This window comes from Spermophilus citellus (genome assembly GCF_964194105.1).
Source record: "Spermophilus citellus genome assembly, chromosome: 3".
Taxonomy (NCBI): Eukaryota; Metazoa; Chordata; class Mammalia; order Rodentia; family Sciuridae; genus Spermophilus; species Spermophilus citellus.
The window spans coordinates 143591270-143612236 of record NC_138184.1 but is presented as its reverse complement, the minus strand read 5'-3'; the positions used below and the strand labels follow the sequence as shown (position 1 = coordinate 143612236).

The 20967-nt window shown below is 42.1% G+C and overlaps 1 protein-coding gene across 6 annotated transcripts in view; it reads left to right on the top strand.

Annotated features, from left to right (window-relative positions):
• Positions 1-20967, top strand: part of CREB5 (cAMP responsive element binding protein 5) — a 412930-nt gene that overhangs the window by 160933 nt on the left and 231030 nt on the right. For all 6 annotated transcript variants that reach the window (XM_081283986.1, XM_081283987.1, XM_081283985.1 and 3 more), the window contains one exon: positions 2203-2375. In XM_081283986.1, coding sequence (XP_081140112.1) covers positions 2203-2375 — 173 coding nt within the window. The remainder of the gene's footprint in view (positions 1-2202; positions 2376-20967) is intronic.

Sequence of the window (20967 nt, the reverse complement as noted above, 5' to 3'; positions counted from 1 at the left end):
GTACCTTGCCAAAGTCACTGAGGAGCTCAGGGTGAGGGACCCATAGTGGGAGCTGTGTGTGATGTCGTCAGTTTTTAGTTTCAGACAGGTCACTGCAGCGGTAGTGTATGAAGGAGAAGGAAGAGAGGCCAGAGGAGTGAGGGAGGCCGGTTCGCCCACTGTCTACCCAGGAAAGGTCAAGTGTAGGTTGGTGGAAGGAGGAACGAAGGATAAAAAGAGATGAGAGATGCTTAGTTTAAAAGTACAGGACTTGGGGGCTGCACATGGGGATAACCTAGAAGAGGGGTCCCTGGTAACTCAAGGAGGTTTCATGCATATTTTATTTTATTGAGATTTTAAAAATTAAATTGCACAGCTTTATCGATAACCTCTGGTTGCATAGATCAGTAGAAATAATTCTAGAAGGAGACTCAGAGAATCCTTCTAAGTCTCAGAAGTGTTATTGACAATGCAGGTGAAAAAATTTGAATTTTTTTAAGCATGTTAACAATGGGAAATATGATCCCCGTTGTTGTTTACCTCATCCAGATCTCATTGAGACTGGGAAACGCATTTGGTAAGGTTCAACTTAAAAAATATATATAAACCCCACAATTTCCTTTATTTTATTATTTAAAATCTGATTTTCTAAATCTCTAGATCCTATACAAAGAAATAGAGCATAACTCCTGCCTGCACAGCCACCTCAGCACAAATCACCACTTCCTTTCATCTTACTTTATCCAACCACAGTGTTTGCCCATGTCAGAAAAGCTTTCCAGTATGGAAGAGGTGCCCTTGGACCGTGTGTATGTATAAGCCTTTGGGATCCCGCAACAACACAATCAGCTCACAGTCTGCACCAGGTGCCCAGGTTCCAAATGTACTCTTGACAAACTGTGTGGTCAGGATTTAGAAATCAGAACCTGGGAAAGGTGCCGTGTGATGGACACAACCGCCTCAGTCCCTTATATGTTATCACCATCATTTAACACATAGTGCAGGAAATCCTGTTCTTTGCAGAAGAACTTCAAAGAACCCCTTCCAGTTCTCTTGGGTAACATTTATTTTTTTCTTTGCTAACACCAAAGCGTAGACAGATATATATTTTTCCTCAAGTACATGGCTAGTGACCCTCCATTTCCCATTTCTTTGTCCAGCTGACCTCTGGAATTTCTCTCCCCTTCTAGGCTGCAGGGCTATACCAGGCTGGCCGCAGAGGTCTTCTTATTGCCCTTCCCTGTTATTTTGATTGGCTATGTACTTCACCTTTCTTTAGTGGATTCTGAATTTTTTTCTCACCTTCCAGCTCCTGTCTTTTAAACCCATTTTTACCTTATATATTTTCGTTGAATCTTGAACTTTAACCCCAAACGCCTTCATTTCAGTCATCAGAAATAAATGCATGCTGCTAGATCCCCTTGAGGGACTCAGGTGTGTCATTTGTTCTTTCACTAGTTTATCCACATGATGTGTGTCTTGAACCCCTGCCATGCTTCAAACACCATGGGATGGAGTTGTGAACACACACTTCCTACATTCTAGAGGAAAGGACAGTGATCAAGTAAAGACACAAGCAGTCACTATTCTCCATTCTGGAGTTCCATACAATTGTTGGAGGTTGGGTTGATGGAGGTAAAGAATGCTGTGACTGTGACTCTCGTCAGGGATCCCTGATGCCCCGTCGGCTATTCGAATCATCCATCTTCATTCTACTGATTGTTGAGTACTCCGATAAGGATTTGGGAAAGTTATAGTTTCCTGGAAAGGAAAAAAAAAATCGAGTTGGCCACTCTTCTAGGACTGAAAGCCAAGAAATAAGGCAGTGTGCTTGTCATTCAAAGTAGGATGCAGAACCAAATTCGCTAAATCATGTATTATGCACTTACCGCAGAATGGCTTTCAAGTGCAGCGTATATCATACGGAGTCAGAGAGGGTAAGCACTAAATATCCCTGATGTAAACCTCGCATCAGGATGGCGGCAGAGTGATAAGCCAACTTCGGGGCATTTCCCTTTGTGCTCTACTCTCAGACTGAGTAGTTATTTTTCATCTCCTCGTAGCTGTAAGTTATTACAAGATGAATGGGCCCAAGGCTTGCCAGAAGCTGTAACTCTCTATTTAGTTGACATGACCAGATTCCCAATTTTGGCCTTTGAGAGCTTGGGAGTAGAAAGAAACATCGCCTCCCTCTGACCTTTCTCCTCTGTCTTCTCTGGGCAGAATATTCCGATGCATAATACAGTCGGTGGGGCCATGACGGGGCCCGGAGCTCACCAGCTTGGCAGTACCCGGATGCCCAACCATGACACCAGTGTTGTGATTCAGCAAGCCATGCCATCGCCCCAGTCCAGCTCTGTCATCACACAGGCACCTTCTACCAACCGCCAGATCGGGTAAGGAGACCTCCTAGGCTGTCTCTGGTCCTGGAATGTTGTGGACTTTCTCCTTAATTCTGGTGCTCAGATTGGTTGGTTTTCCTGGCTGATGTGATGCTGCTGAGAATTCACAGTGATGCTTTTGATGAGAAAAGGGAGCCTGTTTGACGGAGGCTGTTTTGATCCTGGATATTGAGGAGGAAAGCAAGTTGTTCTCTGTCCTCGTTTGTAAACTTGAAAATGGTTGCAGGTACACTTGCTGGTGGTATGGAGACCAGAGCAGAGTGCTCAGGACAAGTGCCGGATGATGGTGGACGGAAGTCCCCTGTCCAGCCTCTTCTCAGCAGAGTGCACCCCTCCCTTCCTGGACACTTGTGCTGCTTGGCTATTCCCACAGTCCTCCTTCCCCTGATCCTTCTTCTCTCCCTCTCTTCCTTGTTAATACCACCTTATTAGCTCTTCCTCCTCTACACTGGCCCATGCTCATTTCCAGAATAGACAAACCAAGGCAGGCCCTCTTCCTCTCATTTATGTAAAAAGACAACACTGAGCCATTGAGGAAAAATTGAATCCCAGACACCTCTTGCCATGTGACAGAAACTGCTCTCAGTTCTCAGTATCACCATCCAGTTCCAACTCTTGCTTGCTACACCACGTGGTCTGATGATCAGCATCCTGGGCATTACCCTGCAGCTTCTTAGAAATGCAGAATCTCTGGCCCAGCTTCCTTATCTCCAGAATGAGGATGGAGTTTGTTCTTTCCAACCTCATAAGAGTAAAGATGAAATAAAAGATTTAAGAGCACATTGGGTTCTTAGGGAAAAAAGGTAATAACTTAAGCCAAAGAGCTATGATAAATGTGTATTGCTCGATGCTGACAACTCTTTGCTCTATGTTCCCAGAAGTGTCTACTTAGAACAGGAAGAGGAGCTTTCTCTGTGGGTACATGCATCAGTATTCAGTTTGAATTTTCTGTTGACGAATGGATATGGTGATTTTTGAAAAAATTTAGAAGTTTCCCCCCAATTTGTCAATGTGACACCTCTGCCCCTGACACTTTTTAAATGTTGTAGTAGATCCCAGATCATGTGAGCACGGAGGATAGCACTGGCCCACCCCTCTCAGAATACTCTAGAATTAGGTACCTTGGCACTCACATTTCTGGGCATACCAGGATGCGTTCTGATACCTTCTGTGAGTTTGCCATGGGCACGTTTGGTTTCCCATTTAAGAAAGGGAAAATCAATCTGGCCCTTTGGATCCTTGGCTTTGTTTAAAGATGTCAATGCTAAATGAGCAAGTTATCTGTTCAAGATTTCTTGTTTTGTTTTGTTTTGTTTTTCCTCAATGACTACGGGAGAAAAATATTGTCATTATCTAATGCAAGAATCCATCTTGTACTAAGAGAGTAGAGCCAATTCATTAACAACAGCATCCAAATCTCAAGGGACACCTGTACTTTAGGGGGTCTGGGTCTGGGCAGACAATTTACCGTTAGGCCAGCTAATTATAATTATTTTATTTTTCTTTCAAGGGGGGAAAAAAAACATAAAATGTGCTGGAGTTTACTAGCAGTTTTACAGCATTCCTTCCCCCCTGGAGCTCTCCTGCCTGCCTGCCTCTGCCCTCACCAACTACCCTCTTGGAGGCCCTTAGTGTTCCGCCATTGTTAGTACAGCATGGGTTTTTATGAAACAGTCTTTTTAAGGGTTAGCACTAAATTTTTAGATGGGTGTTGACTCTGTCAATAATTTACCCAGCTGGCCCAGGACTGTACATTTGGGTGACATTCATAGACTGTGTCACTCTGCCTGGATGGATGGGGGTGTCTCTCTGGTACGGGGTAACCTCCTGATGCACTCCCTCTTCCCATTTAATCCCCATCTTGGGGTTTCATGTATCTCTCCTGGTGTGTTCTAGGGGATAATTGTCACTTTTAGGACTCTGTCTCATTGCCAAGGCTGGAGGGAGGCTATTTCTTTTCTTCGGATTCTTCCCTGTTGTGCTTACTATGTTGATTCAACCCACACATCCTGTCATTTCCATTTTCCTCCATGTGACCCATCCAAAACCTTGCCCGGATGATCGTGGGGGCTCATGGAGAAACAGCCCAGCCCATCTCACCAGTGGGTTCAGTATGAAACTCTAGGTGGTAACATTTGGGGTTGGTTGACTCTTTTATTTCTCTCAGCAAAGAGGAAATGAGTACTTATTTTAAAACATGAGTTCCCTCTGGAGACTCTGTCTTTAAATGAGCATTTGAAATTGTAGATAGCTTTTTTTATTCTTCTGTGTGTGTGTGTGTGTGTGTGTGCGCGCGCGCGTGCACACGTGCATGTGTGTGGCTGCACAGAACCATATTGTAGTAATATTCTGATTTTTATCACAACCTCAAATATTTAAGTGTCAAAATCTGGCCAAGCCACCTGCAAATGTTTGCCATGGCTACTGGCCAACAAAAACAGCAAACAGCAATGAAAGTCTTCATTCAGGCTCAGTGCATAAGCTGCATCCAGCCAGAGTGGCTGGGACCCACCTGTGCCCTCGCACACTGCTCTTGTGCTGTGGCCAGCGGGTGTGTTCATGACTGGAACTTTGTGGGAGGGGGACTGCCTGGCTCCTGGTCCCCCATCTTTCTTTCCCTTACTGGTGCTTGGATTCTATGGCCACCCTACTTTTTCTCTTTTCTTTCTTCCTTTTTGCATGCTATAAAATTTAAGCTTAGAGGCTTGAATGTATCGGGAGTGATATTGACATAAAGAACTGAAAAATGAACGTGGTGCAAGTTACCAGAGAAAGCTTTGGGGCCCAAGTGTACATGTCCTTGGAATCTTTTGATTTTTATGCTTTGGGGAAAGGTATTGAGCCAGGGCATGCACACTAAAATGAGTGAAAATGCAAAAAGCCAAATAAATAGTGTTAATAGTAGATAGAAAAATAAAATATGCACTTCTATCCCATCCCATGCAACCTTCACTATGCCCTGTACTCCATTCTGTAAAAGTAGTGCTATTATCTCAATAGAAACTGGAGGTAAGTATAAATATCCCAAATTGCACTTGTGTGGTTAGGCAGGCTAGAAAAACACACAGCTCTAGGGAGTGTGGGAGGCATCCCCAAACTAGTGACTACTTGTGCTCAGTCAAACTGGCAGACGCTCTGTCGGGAAGAGTGTCATTGGCTGATTGATGGTAGAATTTTAGAAGATAAGTTTCCCAGACTGGGGTGGGGTGGGGTGGGTGGGGGGAGTGAGGCATGGGCTGTGTGGAGACAAGAGAGACAGAAAATAAGCATGTGTTAATAGAGATGAAATCAATTCAGCCTTGAACCAAGTATGTGGCAGATTCCAAACAGTATCTCTCTCCAGTCATTTTTATTAGATATCATGTAACAGGCTCATTAATTCAGGATCAAGTCAGCAGAGCCTGGGAAAAATGGCGGATGAGCAGGTAAGGGTAGTGGAAATTCTTTCTTTGCCTGTCTCTGGATCTTTTATCACATGAGACCTTTTTTTTTTTTTTTTTTTTTTTTTTTTTTTTTTTAAAGGAGGCAATGATTAGTTGAGTAGGTGGCAACAATCTTAATAGATGATTAGTTGAGTAGGTGGCAACAATCTTAATAGATCCCAGCTTTCCTAAGAGAGTCTTTTAATTCATGCTCAGTAATTCTTTAGGAGTACAATGAAGGTAATATGGAATGTAGAGTTCTACAAGAATGGATAGCAGTATAGCGCTCTGACAGTTATGGGAAGTACGGCCCAAATAGTCTATAACTTTTCTTCATGCTTTTTAATTCTCTGTAGGGAATTAGGCAAATGCATTAGTTCATTAGATCATTGGCGAGAATTACTTAACAGTGATTGTTTACAGTGAAAGTGTTATGCATCTAACATCAACATACAAGCGTGGAATATTCTAGTTAAGCTAGTGACTTAGCCAGCTATATCAGGAAACTTGGAAATATGCATATAGGAAGCCATTTATGTATGAATGCCTCCTTGATTTTACACCAATTCTAATTCTGTTGTATAAGTGTCCTCGAGATATTTAGCTCTTAGACATTTGGTCATAAATCCCATTTGCATGGGGCTGTACTTAGGCAGTATGGATCTAATACTTAGAAACTTCTGTATATGATAATGCTTTAATTAATACATTTAAATTTTATGTAAAGTATTATGGAAAAAAATCTTGTTTTGTGTAAAAATAAAAAGGTTCTGTTGCTCATTAGAAGTGATACCTCCTCTCACACTATGATTCTTTATCCCCTTTCTCTCTGCAACCCTGACACAGTGTGCCAGGCAGATGTGGCCCCATGGGCATGCCCAAGAAAAACAAATAAACAAACAGAAATCAATTAATAGTAATTAAAAGGAAAGCTTATTACAAGTCAGGACTTGACGTCAAAAGCAGTGCTATTTCTTCAATCAAGGAAGGTTGTAAGGCATCACTGTGTAAATTGATAGGTCACCCCAAGTGCTATCAAGAAGGACTATTAGTATATTTAAATGGTTTGTGCCATTGTTTCTCTAAAAAATAAATACATAATAAGGAGATCGGTCAGTAAATGATGAGTCCACCAAAAGGCACAGCTTAAAGATCTAAATAACAGAGCAACTCTGTAAAGATGCATGGGTCTGAATCCATTATTATGAGTTTCCTTCAATGCCTCAAGCCAACCTGAGCACAACTAAGACCACCACTGTCCACCCTAGGCTAATAATGCTGGGGACAGGCAGGCTGGCTTCTTTCCTGCTAGAGGTGCTGAGGGCCAGGTCTCAGGCTGTCCTGCTCCTCCGCTCTTAGCTAGGACAACTTGTAGGCCCCTTTGAGTAATTCAGACCAGAAGCCATTATTTCCTGCTCTGTGTTTTGCTGAATATCACGGCTATGAACATAGCTTTATTGTTAGAAAGTTGCTGGATCTTTCACAGCCCCAAGAACATTTATGAGGGCCCTTCAGGGGGATGCTTTCTGGGAGAGTCGACAGACTTAACCATATGGCTCCCGTTAAATCCCATGCAGAGCTTTGAGAAATTACCTCTGACAAGGGGGCCCAGCAGCCTTCCACTCACAGGGTTTTATGTGTGGAACGAAAAATTAAGTACTGATACTTGAGGAAATATAATGTTTCTTAACATTCGAAAGTTGTAACACCACATGGTATTGTGGCCAGATTAAGGGGGCAGAGCCAGAACACAGGAGCATGTGGCTGGGTGTCCCAAGAAGCAGAAAAAACACCCTCGCTCTTGTCTCCAAATCATGCTATTACCTCTCACTTCTCAGGCAAGTATTGTGTCTTGGTGCCTTGGCTCTTTACTTGGAACCCAGAAAGGCTGGGCCACTTGGGAAAGAAAATTGAAGATCATTTCTAGATGTGTCTTGTGCTGTCTGTTAGAAAATCCTTTGATTGGCAGACTAATACTGAAGAAAAGAAAGGAAAGTAATCTGTATTCAACACCTACTATGTTTTAGGTCCTGAGCTGTCTTTGCATGTGATTCCCTATATTCTCCAGTGGCTCAGAGAGGTAGGCATTATTTACTCCACTTTTATGCTCCAAGAAGAGAAGGAACTTGTCCGAAGTTTCTAGCTGTGAGTTCAGCAGAGCTCTGGAAGTAGGTCTGTTGGACTCCAAGCACAGGTTTTCTCCATGCTCCTGACTATGACCTCATGTCATGGAAGACAAGTGAGAGTGTGTGAAAGGAGAGAACCATCCATGCATAGGGAGCTGGCTAATGCTCAGTCCATCTGGTTGCAGTGTGAAGAGCTTCTTGACATCTGCACACCTGCAGGGTGGCCAAGGAGAGGTGGACACACATTGAGTTGTCAGCAGCTCTTTGATATTTCAGGAGAAATATACTGAAGTTCCTCAGTACTCCTGGAGATCAGAGAATGTCTTGAGTCCATAGAGGCATAGAGTGGGACTGTATCTGTAAGACCTTCTAAACAGGTCCCCTCATGGGTAAGAAAACTGAAGTCACATAGAGCAGTGATCGTCCTTGTCTCCAATGCTCAGTTGCTCTGCATTTGGCTTCTTGGCTGGTAGGAAGACCCCATCTCTTGCCGAGGTGCAGGGCCACCACCTCCAGATTCATTCCAGTTTCTGCAGGATAGGTGACTACCTGTGACTTTCTCTTGGAGAGAAGGTTTCATTTCTAGATCTTACGGGCAGAGTTCCTAGAGCTTATGAAAAAGTGTCTCTATGAGGCTTTTGCCCATATTTTGGAACAGATAGACACAGATGAGAGCCTGTTTCTAGATGAAATAGCCCAGGATCATCCAGTCTGTGCCGATAGTAAGTCTAGACATTTGTTCTTTCGTGCAGCCTATTGAGAAATTATGACTGGAAAATAGGAGCTTGCTCAGAGCCAAGCCACATCAGGTCAGAGGGGAGTCATGGAAAAGTATTGGTCATGAGTTCAGAGGTCAAGGGTTTCAGTTTAGGCTTTGCCATCTAAAAGTTCTGCAGCCTTGGCCAAGTCCCAGCCACCCTGGGCCTGTTTTCCTTCATCTACTTAGGAAGGATTGATTCAGTTGATTAACGAAGTCAGTCCCAGCTCCAGCATGCTCATTCAATGCTTCTTTTCTGTCTCAAATTTATTTTCTCTTTTGGTTTGTTTTCCTTTGGGAGTTTGGTTGGAGCTCTAGATTTTGTGAGCTCCAGAAAATGTTCACGTAACCTAGGGGGTGAGAATTGAATAGAGTGTGTGGATGACCTAGGGAGCCAGAGAGGCCCAACTTCTAGGCTGCCCTCCCAGGTAGAACAACAGCCGCCTCCTCTTTTTGCCAGGTGCTTTATTTACAAAACACATTTCCCTTTATCACTTACTTATTTAGCACATGTAATTGTTCTCTCACATGGAATTAATATTCCCATTTCATATTGGAGTACACTGAGGCTCAAAGATTAATGGACTTTTGCCCCAGGTCCTCCAAACCTAAACTACTACCCATACCACTTATACCACACTGTCCCATGGGTCCAAAGGTACTTGACTTCTCCAGGTTTAAATTTCCTCCCTTACATGTAAAATGGGGAATTATCACCAGAGTGTCTTCAGAGTCCTTTTTAACACTAAATACTAATGATTTTCATGACAAATTTAATTTTTGAAAATGACTTGGCAAGGTAAGTTCTGTGGGGGCTCAGTGCTATGTGCCCACGACTGTGTGTGGTCTTCTCTCTCGAACTAGTCTCATCAAGCGGTTGTTCTTTCATCTTCATTTTGCTCAAAGTGGCTTATTGTATGGCAATAGAACTGGAAAGATACATTAAAAGGGAAAGAAAGAAAACAAGTCTGATGTAAGAGACCTGGACGATAATTTTGCCATACAGCTCAGTTGGAAAATGCAACGCATTGTCCTGTTCCTTTTTTTTTTTTTTTTTGGCATTTTTATTTTGGGGATTACCTTATGGCAGACCAGAAATATGGGGCTTTAGCTTCTGTCATTAGTTAGGATATTCCTATATAATGGGTAAACCTTGGATAAGGTACCAATAATTAAATATTTGGGGTTGAGGGTATACACACTGCCATAATGTAAAATATAATGGTAACTGTACTTTCTGTATTTGTCATAGTCCCTTCATCAGGGTTGACTCTTCATTTCCTGTTTGTAGGGCTTGAAGCATGGGTGAACACCTAGTAGGTCCGAATGGCTCATATGTGTTTAGTCTCATGACTAAGTCTAACCATTGACTGAAGAATCCCAATGGAAATGACTAGTGCTCTGCATATTAGGAATAAAGCCTGAAACAATTGAGTGGGTCCTTTGGGAATGGAAAAACACATTTTTTTTTTTGAGATTAAACATGTCCGTTTAACAGGGCTACGAGTCAGCGGATATTTCAGATTATTTGGAAATTTTAATTTTGTAATATTATCTGACTCATAAGGTGTAAATAACTTTTGTCTTAACTGGTTAATAAATAGGTTCTGAGTTAAAAGAGAAGCACTGTTCTAGGGATTTCCACACAGCCTACCCTGCCCGTGCACAAATGGTATTTTTATATAATTGGGCATTTGGGAATCCAGAAGATAATTTATTCAATAAGTTCTCATATATATATATATTTTTCTCTTTCCACATTTTTCAATGATGCATTATAGTTATACAAAATGATGAGATCTCACATGTATTTTTAATTTGTTAGATCAAATGGATTTCTCTCTACCATCATTTTTCATGTCCTTTCTGATGAAGATTTTGTTAAAGATTATACATACCTCATGGATTTTTTCGTGTGTGTGTGATTGAATGAGAATAATACAAAAACATCCAATTTGGATGCAAATGGAATCCTAATTCTTGGTATTAAGATTCAGTTATGGCTAGGGATATAGCTCAGTAGGTAGAGTGCTTGCCTAGCATGCACAAGACCCTGGGTTCAATATTCATCACCACCACCAAAAAAAAAAAAAAAAAAGATTCAGTTATATTTGGATAAAATTCTGTTTCAACAGACTGGTGCAAAGCCATTGCTAGAGGGATTGGAAGCCCTCTCTGCTGGCTCTGACTCTATACTCATAAGTTCTACAAGTTTGAACAGGCCTCTTGACCTTGCTGGGCCCTATTTTTCCATCTTATAAAAAGAAAGAATGAAACTAGATTCTCTAATAAGTAATCTCCCCTAGCCCCAATCCTCAATAATTCTAACACAACTCTCAGAAGTATGTCTTCTTGTTCTGACTCATACATGACAATAACACTGGTTGATATGGGCTATTGAAGAAATTCCATAGGGCAGGTGCATTCGCATTTACCAGGTAATCTAATAATCATTTTGCCAAGTATGTTGTGCTTTTGGTAAATATCAACTTAAATTTCCTGTAGAGTAATAAACATTCTTAATGCTACCAGACACATTTAAAAGAACTTGGAGTTTTATAGTTTTCCCCCTTCGGCAAAATGCATTTTGGCTGGTGGTTAAGCCAGTAAAGCCTGCAAGACGATAGGACCCTTGTGGGCAAGGGGTAGAGACATGCTGGAATGTGCTTGGGTTGCTTTTGCAGGGTCACAGACCTTTGCAAAGAACAGATGGCCCCAGACACCTTCGAAATGCTAGAAATGAGTTCCTCAATAATTACATAGCTATCATATCTTGGTTCAGATATGGCAATTCACAAGCCCAAAGCATCATACTTTATAGCTGACTTCCAATGGATTGTTTTCAGTCCATGAAACCCATAAACATTTCATACATGAATAATCAGAATGATAACAGCAACAATAAACACCCATCTCCAACTCACCAAGCCATTGAACACTTGTCAGAAGCAGAATGTTCTTCTCAGAATCTGTAAGGGAAGGAGACCAAGCATTTGGCAGACTCTCAGAGATTTCTGCTTATCATGACACTTCTTCACATTTTCCCCCAAAGTCTTGCTCAAATTGAGCACCTGAAGAGATAAGCAGTAAAATGCTAGGTTAGAGAGAATGTGAGTGAGTACAGCCTAATTCTGCTCCAGTGTTGTTTGGGTGGGGGCATTTGGACGAATAAATGCAGTGGAATCAAAGTCTACTTTTAGTCTTTCTCTATCCTGCATTGAAGCAGGGTATATTTTTAGTGACAAAACTAAACAAAAAAAATGCAACTTTATACATGCATATTCCAAATCATAGCCTCTCTAAAACATTGAAAGAACGAATTTAAAATAATCCAAACTAACCTGCATCCTGTTAAAGGTGACTGAGGCATTTTACAGTCCAGGTGCACCCAAATGAAAATTGTATGTGTATGTACACACATTTCATAATATTTTGTTTTACTGGAACATAATTTAGGCCTTTTGGCATGCATATAACCTTATTCCAAACACTTGGAGAATTTTTCCAGGTGCACTCTGTGTATTCTGCATAGCATGGTTTTTCTGAATGCCCCAATGTCCCTGTATAATCTCCTCCTTACAAGACAATAAAATGTACTGGGACCTTAGAAATTCTTTTAAAGAATAATCACAGTAACAGAGAAATGTAATAAGATTAAAAGAAAAAAACTCAGGGGATTCATGTTGGCCCGTTTGCTTAATTTTTAGAAAACGGAAACAATTCCTAATTATCTAGAAAATGACCAATTGGTTGATGGATTATGTTCCCAGGAAGAGCTACTTTTTATTTCTCTGACACCTTGACATCATTGGCATGTGGGGTGATACTCAAGTGCTGATGCTAACATCCTAGAGGGTGGTGACAGTCAAATCCTAGACTGAAGGGAGGGACATCTCTTTAGATGGAGCCCCTCCCTGTGAGAGGAGGGTGAAGATTTCACAGGAAATTGGCTGTGGCACTAGCCAGGGCTCAGGGATTTGCCAAGGAGGCTTCAATATCTACTAGAATATTATGACTTATCTGAAGTGGAATAGGGGTGGGGAACACTCCTCCAGAGCCCCGAACTTCTCTCCTCCTTCCTTTCTTTCTATCTCTCTTAGAAAGAAAGAAATACATCAAGTTATTCACATTTGCCATTGAACTATGTCTCTGACTGTAAGTCTGAGAGAGAGTTAAAAACTTTTAACTAAAAGGAAAATGAGCTTGTGTGTGTGTGTGTGTGTGTGTGTGTGTATGTGTGTGTGTGTGTTTGGTGTCAATTATTAGATATGTCCCCAAGCCTACTTCTTTGTATGAATAGCTGCTATTTATTTAAGTCTGTAATACAGGACTTTGTAGAAAGCCAGAAGAGTGAGTTTATCCAGATCTTTTTGGGCATGTGTGTGTGTGTGTGTGTGTGTGTGTGTGTGTGTGTGTTTGAAAGAATGAGAGAAGAGTAGAAGACAGAGATTTACAATGAATGTGTGAAACTTTGGCTGCCCCACCTGAGGCCACAGACAACCAACCTGACCTTGGGTCCACTGCATTCCATAATTATTATTGCCATTAGGAATAATTATTATTTGCTTCATTGAGTTGGCAGTTTGAAACCTGCCTGAGACAGAGGCTTCTCACAGGAGCTGTGGAACACAAAGGACCAAGCCGTCACCCACAAGTGCTTCAACATGTTTGGACGATGTCCTTCTCTTGGTTCACTTCATTGGGTTTCATACCCGTTGAGCTTCAAATTGAATTAAAAGTTCATCAGATATGGAACCTGTATGAATGAATGGGCCCCTGGAACACGGAAGGCTCTTTTGATTTGGTGCATGAGTTCTTGGCTTTTCTCAAGTCTGGAGATGAAAGTTAGTTCCTTCGGGCCACCGTGTTTTTTGAATTAAAAATAGAAAAATCAATAATAAGATGGATCTTCCGTGAGAGATGAGCCCAGAAGTGGTCTGCAGAGAACGTGTGGGAGCATGGGGGCACCCTGGTAGAAACAGCAAGCCTGGGGAGGAGGCGGAAGACTCACATCTTTGCTGTATTTTTTCCCTCTTTGTACACAAGCTCTCAGGAGTCCAGCTTCTGTCTATTTCCTCCTCCCTTTGCTGTGTGTATCATTTTGGAATAACTGGGCCCCGGATGTCCCCCAAGCCCTCCTGAGGGGCCTCAGGGAAGGGGCAGGCAGGTGTTCTTAACCAGCAGGGTGTTCGCAGCAGAAGCTGCCCTTGGCAAAGAGGCTCACTAAAGAAAAGAGCATGACAAGATGATTCTTCCAGACGTGATTTTCCCGAGACTTCCTTGGTTCCTTGCCAAGGCTGTGCCAGTCACAGGCAGAGGCCTGTGGACACGGAAGCCTCTCTCCCACTTAACCTCTTCCTCCCCCAGCTCTTGTGTGTAGCTCAAGCTGCTGAATCAGACCCTTCCTTAAAACTACTGAAGCAGAAGTAGAAACAATTAAAAATCCAACAGCCTCTAGTTGGCACCTCAGATGCTGCACAGCTGAGCCAATGCCAGTTTTGTCTCCTCTGCTGCTCAGTTTGTCCTGTCCAAAGCTGCTGAGATTATTGGCCAGGGTCAGAGAAGACCTGAGCTCAAGAGAGGTGCCATGCCTGTGTAATAAACACCTGCCAGTCAGTCAAGAAGGGGTCAACCTGTGTCACACCTATCACAGATGTGCCAGAACAATGTCCTGTCCTTATCTTGGTGTTCAGATTGGCTTCTTTTGTTGTTCCCCTTCACTAAGCACTTTCCTTGGTTGAATGCCCCTGTGCAAACGAGAGGCAAATGAAAGTTGCACTGTAGTGATTTCCAGGGATTTGTGGCCCTGGATATGATATACAGAAAAACCGTTTCATGGTAAAGTATTACAAAGGAGCATTCCCATCTGGGGTTTTCATAAAAGATGTCCAAATAGTGCTGTAAAGAAACAGAAATCCAGTGCTTTCTCGTAGTATTAAAGCCTGTCCTCAGGTAAGATTTCATGGGAGTGTAGAGTTGCCGATTTTTTTTTTTTCATTTTTCATTTATTCTAGGAATTTAAGGATAGGGAATGGCCAAGGGAAATGGCTTCCACTAGCATGGAGTTTAATAACAATGGAACCTTAATTTGTTCTTCCCAGGAAGCCACATTTTACAAAGTCAGATGGAGTATATTGTTTATATCTGTCCTTAATCAATTTCATTTTGACTCTCCCACCCCTTTCAGTACTGGGGATTGAACTCAGGAAAACTCTACCACTGAACTAAGTCCCCAGTCTTTTTTATTTTTGGTTTTGAGATAGGATCTCCTTTATTGTTCAGGACCTCGGTAAGTTGCTGAGACTGGCCTTGAACTTGCAATCCTCCTGCCACAGCCTCAAAAGTCACTAGAATTACGGAATCTGGCCCATGTTGACTTTTTAAATTAAAAAATATGTTGTATTGAGTGTTTTTTAGTCCTAAGGTAGTGATTTTATTTTTTAGGTGTTTCTATAGAAAGCATTTGACCCTTCATGTTCTCATGATGGGGTTCTCTGGAAAGCTGGAATTTTTCCAGAGTCTAATTATTATATTGGATTTTATGGTGATGGGTCTGATTCTTCTATAAAACATCGCCTATCCATTAATTGACTTAATTGGAGGTCTTCTTCTCCAGTCAAGCATGAAAATAACTTGCAAATTTTGTTAATTGTTCTGAAATTAGGTGTGTCGTGAGTTTTAGGGGAGCAGACAGACAGAACTGGATAATGTCAGACTTAAGGCAGGTTAGATGGCAGACCCTGAGGGAGAAGAGGTGGGACACAGTCTGACATATGATGACTCTACGAAAACTCTTTTGTTTTCTCAGTTGCACAATTTTTTTCTTTACAAAAATGACTGGTTAAAAGAAACCCAAATCATTTTAATGTGATAGCTACATGCTACAACATAAATATAAGTTATTAGAATATGAGCACCAGAATCCACTAAACCAGTCTCCAAAGAGGATGGAAGAATATGGAGACCAGCCAGTGGGACAAGACACACCATCTTTCAGGTCACCTCATGGACCATAGAAGTTCCACATTCATTGGTTTCTTTGGGTTTCTATGTAAGTTTTTCTTTGAACACAGGGTTCTGTAGCAAGAAAATAGAAAATCACAAATGTAGGCAATTCTTTCCTTTCTTTCTGCTACAAAGGAGGAAAAGTAAATTCTCAGATAGTGAAGACCAAGTTTCCTAGAGAAGCAGCAAGGCCCTGGTCCTCGTGGAAAGCCAGTGAGGTCAGAGAAGCAAGCTGTGGTTTCCAAAGTGACTGGCAGTGCCGGTGGGGGTGGGCTGGGAGTCAGGGTTCAAATATGAAAGAACTTTCAGCAACTGGAGGTAAGGGAGGAGAATTGTCAGTAGGAAAACATGAAGATTTCATGGGAATTCGCATTTCCATACCTCAGGAAAAGGTAGAAATGCAAGAACAAAGGACAATATAGCATTTTAATTCATTCTTTTAGACAGGATACACTGACACTTGTGACCACAGGAGGGACATAGGAGATACCCAGACCCAAACGAGGCAGAGCAGTAGCCTTTGTGGACTGAGATCATTGGTGTCCTCACCTGCACCTTGAATCTGCAGACCTCCATTCTTTCTCTGTTCTGAGTTAGCCCTCAAGGATTTCACTGTTTTCCCCTCTTTCTCCACAATTTCACCTCTCCCCTAGTCCAGCCTGCTCTATAGGCGAGTGCAATAGAAATTCACTTCTCTAGGATAGTCCCTTACTTCTTCCTCCTTCCTAGTCACTGTGGGTCCTCATCTCACAGGCAAGACTCAGTTATTTGCACCTCTCGCTATTGTTGTTGTTAAGGGTTGAATTATGACCTTCCAAACAATATGTTAAAGTCCTGACCCCTGGTGTCGTGAATGTGACCTGATTTGGAAATAGAGTCTTTGCAGATTGGATCCAAGTAAAGATGGGGTCATAATGGATTGGATGGCGTCAATTTCTCTGGGTATCTGCATAAGCTTCTGTCATTGGATGTGCCCTAAATCCAATGCCAGATGTACTAACAAGCAGGCCATAAGAAGACACAGGAACTCAGAGACAGGGAGAAGGCCACGTGACCAGGGAGGCAGATGTGGAAGTGATGCATTTGGGAGCCAAGGAGTGCTCAGGATTGCCAGCAACACCAGAAGCTAGAAGAGAGGCAGGAATAGCTTCTCGCCCAGGGCGTCCAAAAGGAACCAGCTCTGCTGATGTCCTGATCTCAGGCTCCTAACTTCCCAAACTGTGAGAGAATAAATTTCTGTTGCATTCAAACCACCCAGTTTGTGGTATTTGTTACTGCAGTCCCTTGGAAACTAATACACATGTCTCCATGTCATGGTAGGCCAGTCTGCTTTGCCAATAGAATTGTCATGAAAAAAATCTATCACTCCATTCTCCTTTTATTGAACTGTAACAGATATGGGGATAACAACATTAGGAATAAAAAGCAAACTAACAGCAAGAAAAGAAAAAAAAAACAATTTTCTAGAGGAGAGCATCTGTCTTGTAATTGCGACCTGTTTGAGATGCTCCTAAGTCTCCATTTGTACAGAAAGGGAACAAGGGGCCCACCCAGATCAAACAGAAGCACCACGGACATCTTAGGAAAGATGTTAGTCGAGATGCATCTTCCTGGGCCTGCACACTTACACAAAATATACTCTGAGGTTAACAAAAAAGACTGTGGCTTTTTTTCATCTATGCATGCTCTGGTTGGTGGTACCTGCTGGATGCTGAAATACAGGATTTTTGTTGATTAAGCTGTTTGCCCTATAATTTGCAAGGAGTCGAAGGTCAGCATTGCATGTAGGTATGGAGCTTAAAACTCAGCCTTTTAGAAGTTCCTAGCAACTAATGTCATTTTAGCAGCCTTGAATAAGAAGAGCACAGGAATGGATCTAAGATGAATAGCACAGGGGATACCTTGTTTCTGTGTGTGTGTATGTGTGTGTGTGTGTGTGTGTGTGTGTGTGTGTGTGTGTGTTTAGATCCTGAACTTGGTCATCAAGAGCTTTCTTTTAGTGGAGCCTAATTCCCCACCACCCCCAGCTTTCAGGCTGGTGCTGATTTCCTTGACTGCTCAGGGTTTGAGCGGCTGCGCTCTTTTCCATGCTTTTGAAACAGGAAGAAGTGTATGTGGCAGCATTGTTCTTTTGATCTGTTAACTTTTCCTAATTCTTTTTGAAGCATCCTTTGCTTCCTTCTCAGACTCTTGAGTGATTTAAAGGAAAAATCCTTGCATTTATATGCTCTCAGAAACCTAATGCTCCGAGAAATCCAATAAAGCACCACCACCAGAATTGTATTGGTGGCGAAGGGCACTGTGAGCTGACCACCCAGAGAGAGAGCCTGAGGCGGTGGGCATAAAGAGCACCTCACCTGGGGTGAGGCTGTCATCGAGTAAGGGTTTGTTAGATTAAAACTGGTTTGCATATTTGAAAAATAATATTTGCAATCAGGGGAGTTTGTTTACTCTTGGGTGTAATGAATATAAAGGGCTTTTCTTGCCTTTGCATCTCCCATAGTAACTTTGAATTCTCATATCTTTAGAACCTTGTGGTTTTAGAATCCAGATTGATCCTAGGTTTTCCCTTTCTTGATGTTCTTATCAAATTACTAGGTCACCTTGATTCCAATAATATTTTTAATGAGCCAGAAAATTGAAGCAATTCTCCTAGCCAAACCACTGAATGGGTCTGTGGTCCTCACCTGCAGTGGTCAGACCTCTGCCTGAGTATTTTCCAAACACATATTCCCTCAGAGTCCTGATGAAAGACCCCGTGTGGGTGAGATGGTGATTGCTGCAACCAGAGGAGAAGGGGAGGAGGCAGAAAGTTCCCTAGATCAGCTAGGAGCGCAGAGGGATCTGAGATATTCTTTTACTTTGTCTAAAACAACAATTAGCAGAATATAACAAAGAAACTCCCTGCAGCTCAGTCCCAGTCAAAGCACAAGGGTATAGCTGTCCCTGACAGCCCTCTGGACAGTCCTACCGCGTCCCTGCTAAAGTTCTAGCACTGGACTCTTTGTATGGCTTTCTCTACTCTTCTGAAGCCTTATAACTTCCACAAGAAGTAGAGAGTTAAGAGAGAGGGGATCAGGATAAATTTAGTCACTTGCTCCAGCAAGTGACTAAATTGGAGTAGTAAAGAGCAGGGGGGAGGCATTTGGATCTCAGGTGTCAGAATCATTTAAAAAAGAATCCCCATCTAAATACAAAACAAGCTTCAATTCAATAAGTCTTATATAAATGATCTGAGCACAAACTCCAGCTACAGTCGCCTTCTGGCTGGCAGCAACAAGTGGGAAAGAATGGGACACCCCAGCATTGCCTCTGGGCATGTGTGTCTGTCCTACGAAAACACCCTCTGGTTTGGCACCACTTTTCCCACCTGGCAACTGCCTGGCTCCAAAGAGCTGCAGACGGGAGCATCCTGGCAGCATCTCATGGGCATTCTGATGGCAGAAAACCCGAGCTAGGTGGAGAGAGTTAGCCAGCCAGCCATGGCATCCAGAAGGGAACCAAGATAACATACCTCTGTCTGCAATAACTCTATTGTTATTGTAAAAGCTGAATTGTTACTTTGTAGGATTCCAAAGAGTTCATTTATTTATCTCTGCTTGACTTCTTTCCAAAAAGTGGTGGTGGCGGTGAGGGGGGTGGTGAGATTTGAAGAGATTTAGAGAAGGATAATACAACAAGAGTAGAACAAAATAGATTTATTGAAGAAAGGAAAGTAGAGCAAGAGAACTGTAAATGAGACTGTGAGGTGCCCAGATGGGCTGCTGCTGATGACGTTTGTCCTAATTTCTGTTGTGTTTTGAGTAAAATGAGGGTTGAAGTCTGCCCAGTGCAGAGCGCTTCGTACTGGGGTCACACACATTTAGGGGAGAAGTGAGGCATGTCTGTGGCCCTTCAGTGGATTTGGGGGGATAAGCTCAACCTCACCTTACCATTGATGCCGTGAGTCATAGTGTACTGTTTTGGAACTTGTGTTAATGAGTACTGAACGGGCAGGCCAAAGGTAGCAAAATTCTTTGGGAGTTAAAAAAAAATAATAAGTTTTATAAAACTAAGCAAGTCATTGTGGAGGTGGACTGGGGTGGGGACCAAGGGGGAGAGTAGACTCATATTAAAATCCTGATATAAAGTTCTAAGCAACGAATAAGAGGCTTAAATACATAAAGAGCAAGGCTAAATTTGGACCAATTTCCTGTGAAATCTCTTGTGTAATATTTTCAATTTGTGCTTGTTTAATGTGGTTTATTTTCCTAAGGTTCACAGTATAGGTTTTAAATTCAGCCTTGACTGCACACATGTGTTGAGAGGTTATAAAACGACAGCCAGCTCAGACCAGTCTCCAACTGGATGCCCTTTAGTGGAAAACATTACCTCCTTTTCAGTGCTTAAAATGTCTTCATAGGCTCAGACTTTGTCCTTTCCTACCTAGCTTCACCAGCACCAGCACATGTCCAGTCACATGAGCACATGTAAGGATGCTAGGAGGGGCTTATGACTCCAGATCAAGAGTCTAGGACTATTTTGAACTGGTCTCTTGGCCCCTCTGTAGAAATAGAGGAATCATCTGGGGCCTCTTATCTTTGGCCTCTGATGTCCTGGATCACCTTGTCTCTAAGATGGGGTCATTTCCTATGTATGGTGTCAATGTTTCCTGTGATCCAGGACCCATATTGTAACAGGATCCTCTTTTAAGAAAATCAGAGGAGATCTCTGTTATTCATGATACCTACTCCTTCAGACCTTGTGTCTCAGTGGCTTGGCCTTTGCCTCTACTAAAGCTGTATGTCCTTAAAACAGAGGTTGTGCTTTATTCATTTCTGGGTCTCTGGCCACCATGTGACCTAATAAGAAAGGTGTAAGTGTGCATGCTCAGGTAGGTATAAAAGGGTTGGGAGAAGATATCATGTATGTTCATTCTTCTAATTAAAAAAAAAATAAGAAGAGAACGATAGTTAAGATAATGAGCTTCTTTTTTTCTTTTTTGGTATTCTTCAGTACCTTGATATTCATCCATATATTCATATCAACAAAATATTCATTTTTTATTTATTCATTCAGCAAACATTTGCAAAGGACCTGTTTTTTTCCTAAGGACACACAAGCCTTACAGTCTTCCAAGTCTCGCTTCTAAAATCAAAAGGACTGTGTGCAATTCAGTAACAGCCTTTCTTAAGATAGTGTGTGGTGATATTGAATTCTGGCATGTTCTGCTCACCTCCACTGTATTTTTTTACTTATTCTTTTGCCTTTTATTATATCTTGGCTTGAGAATCTTT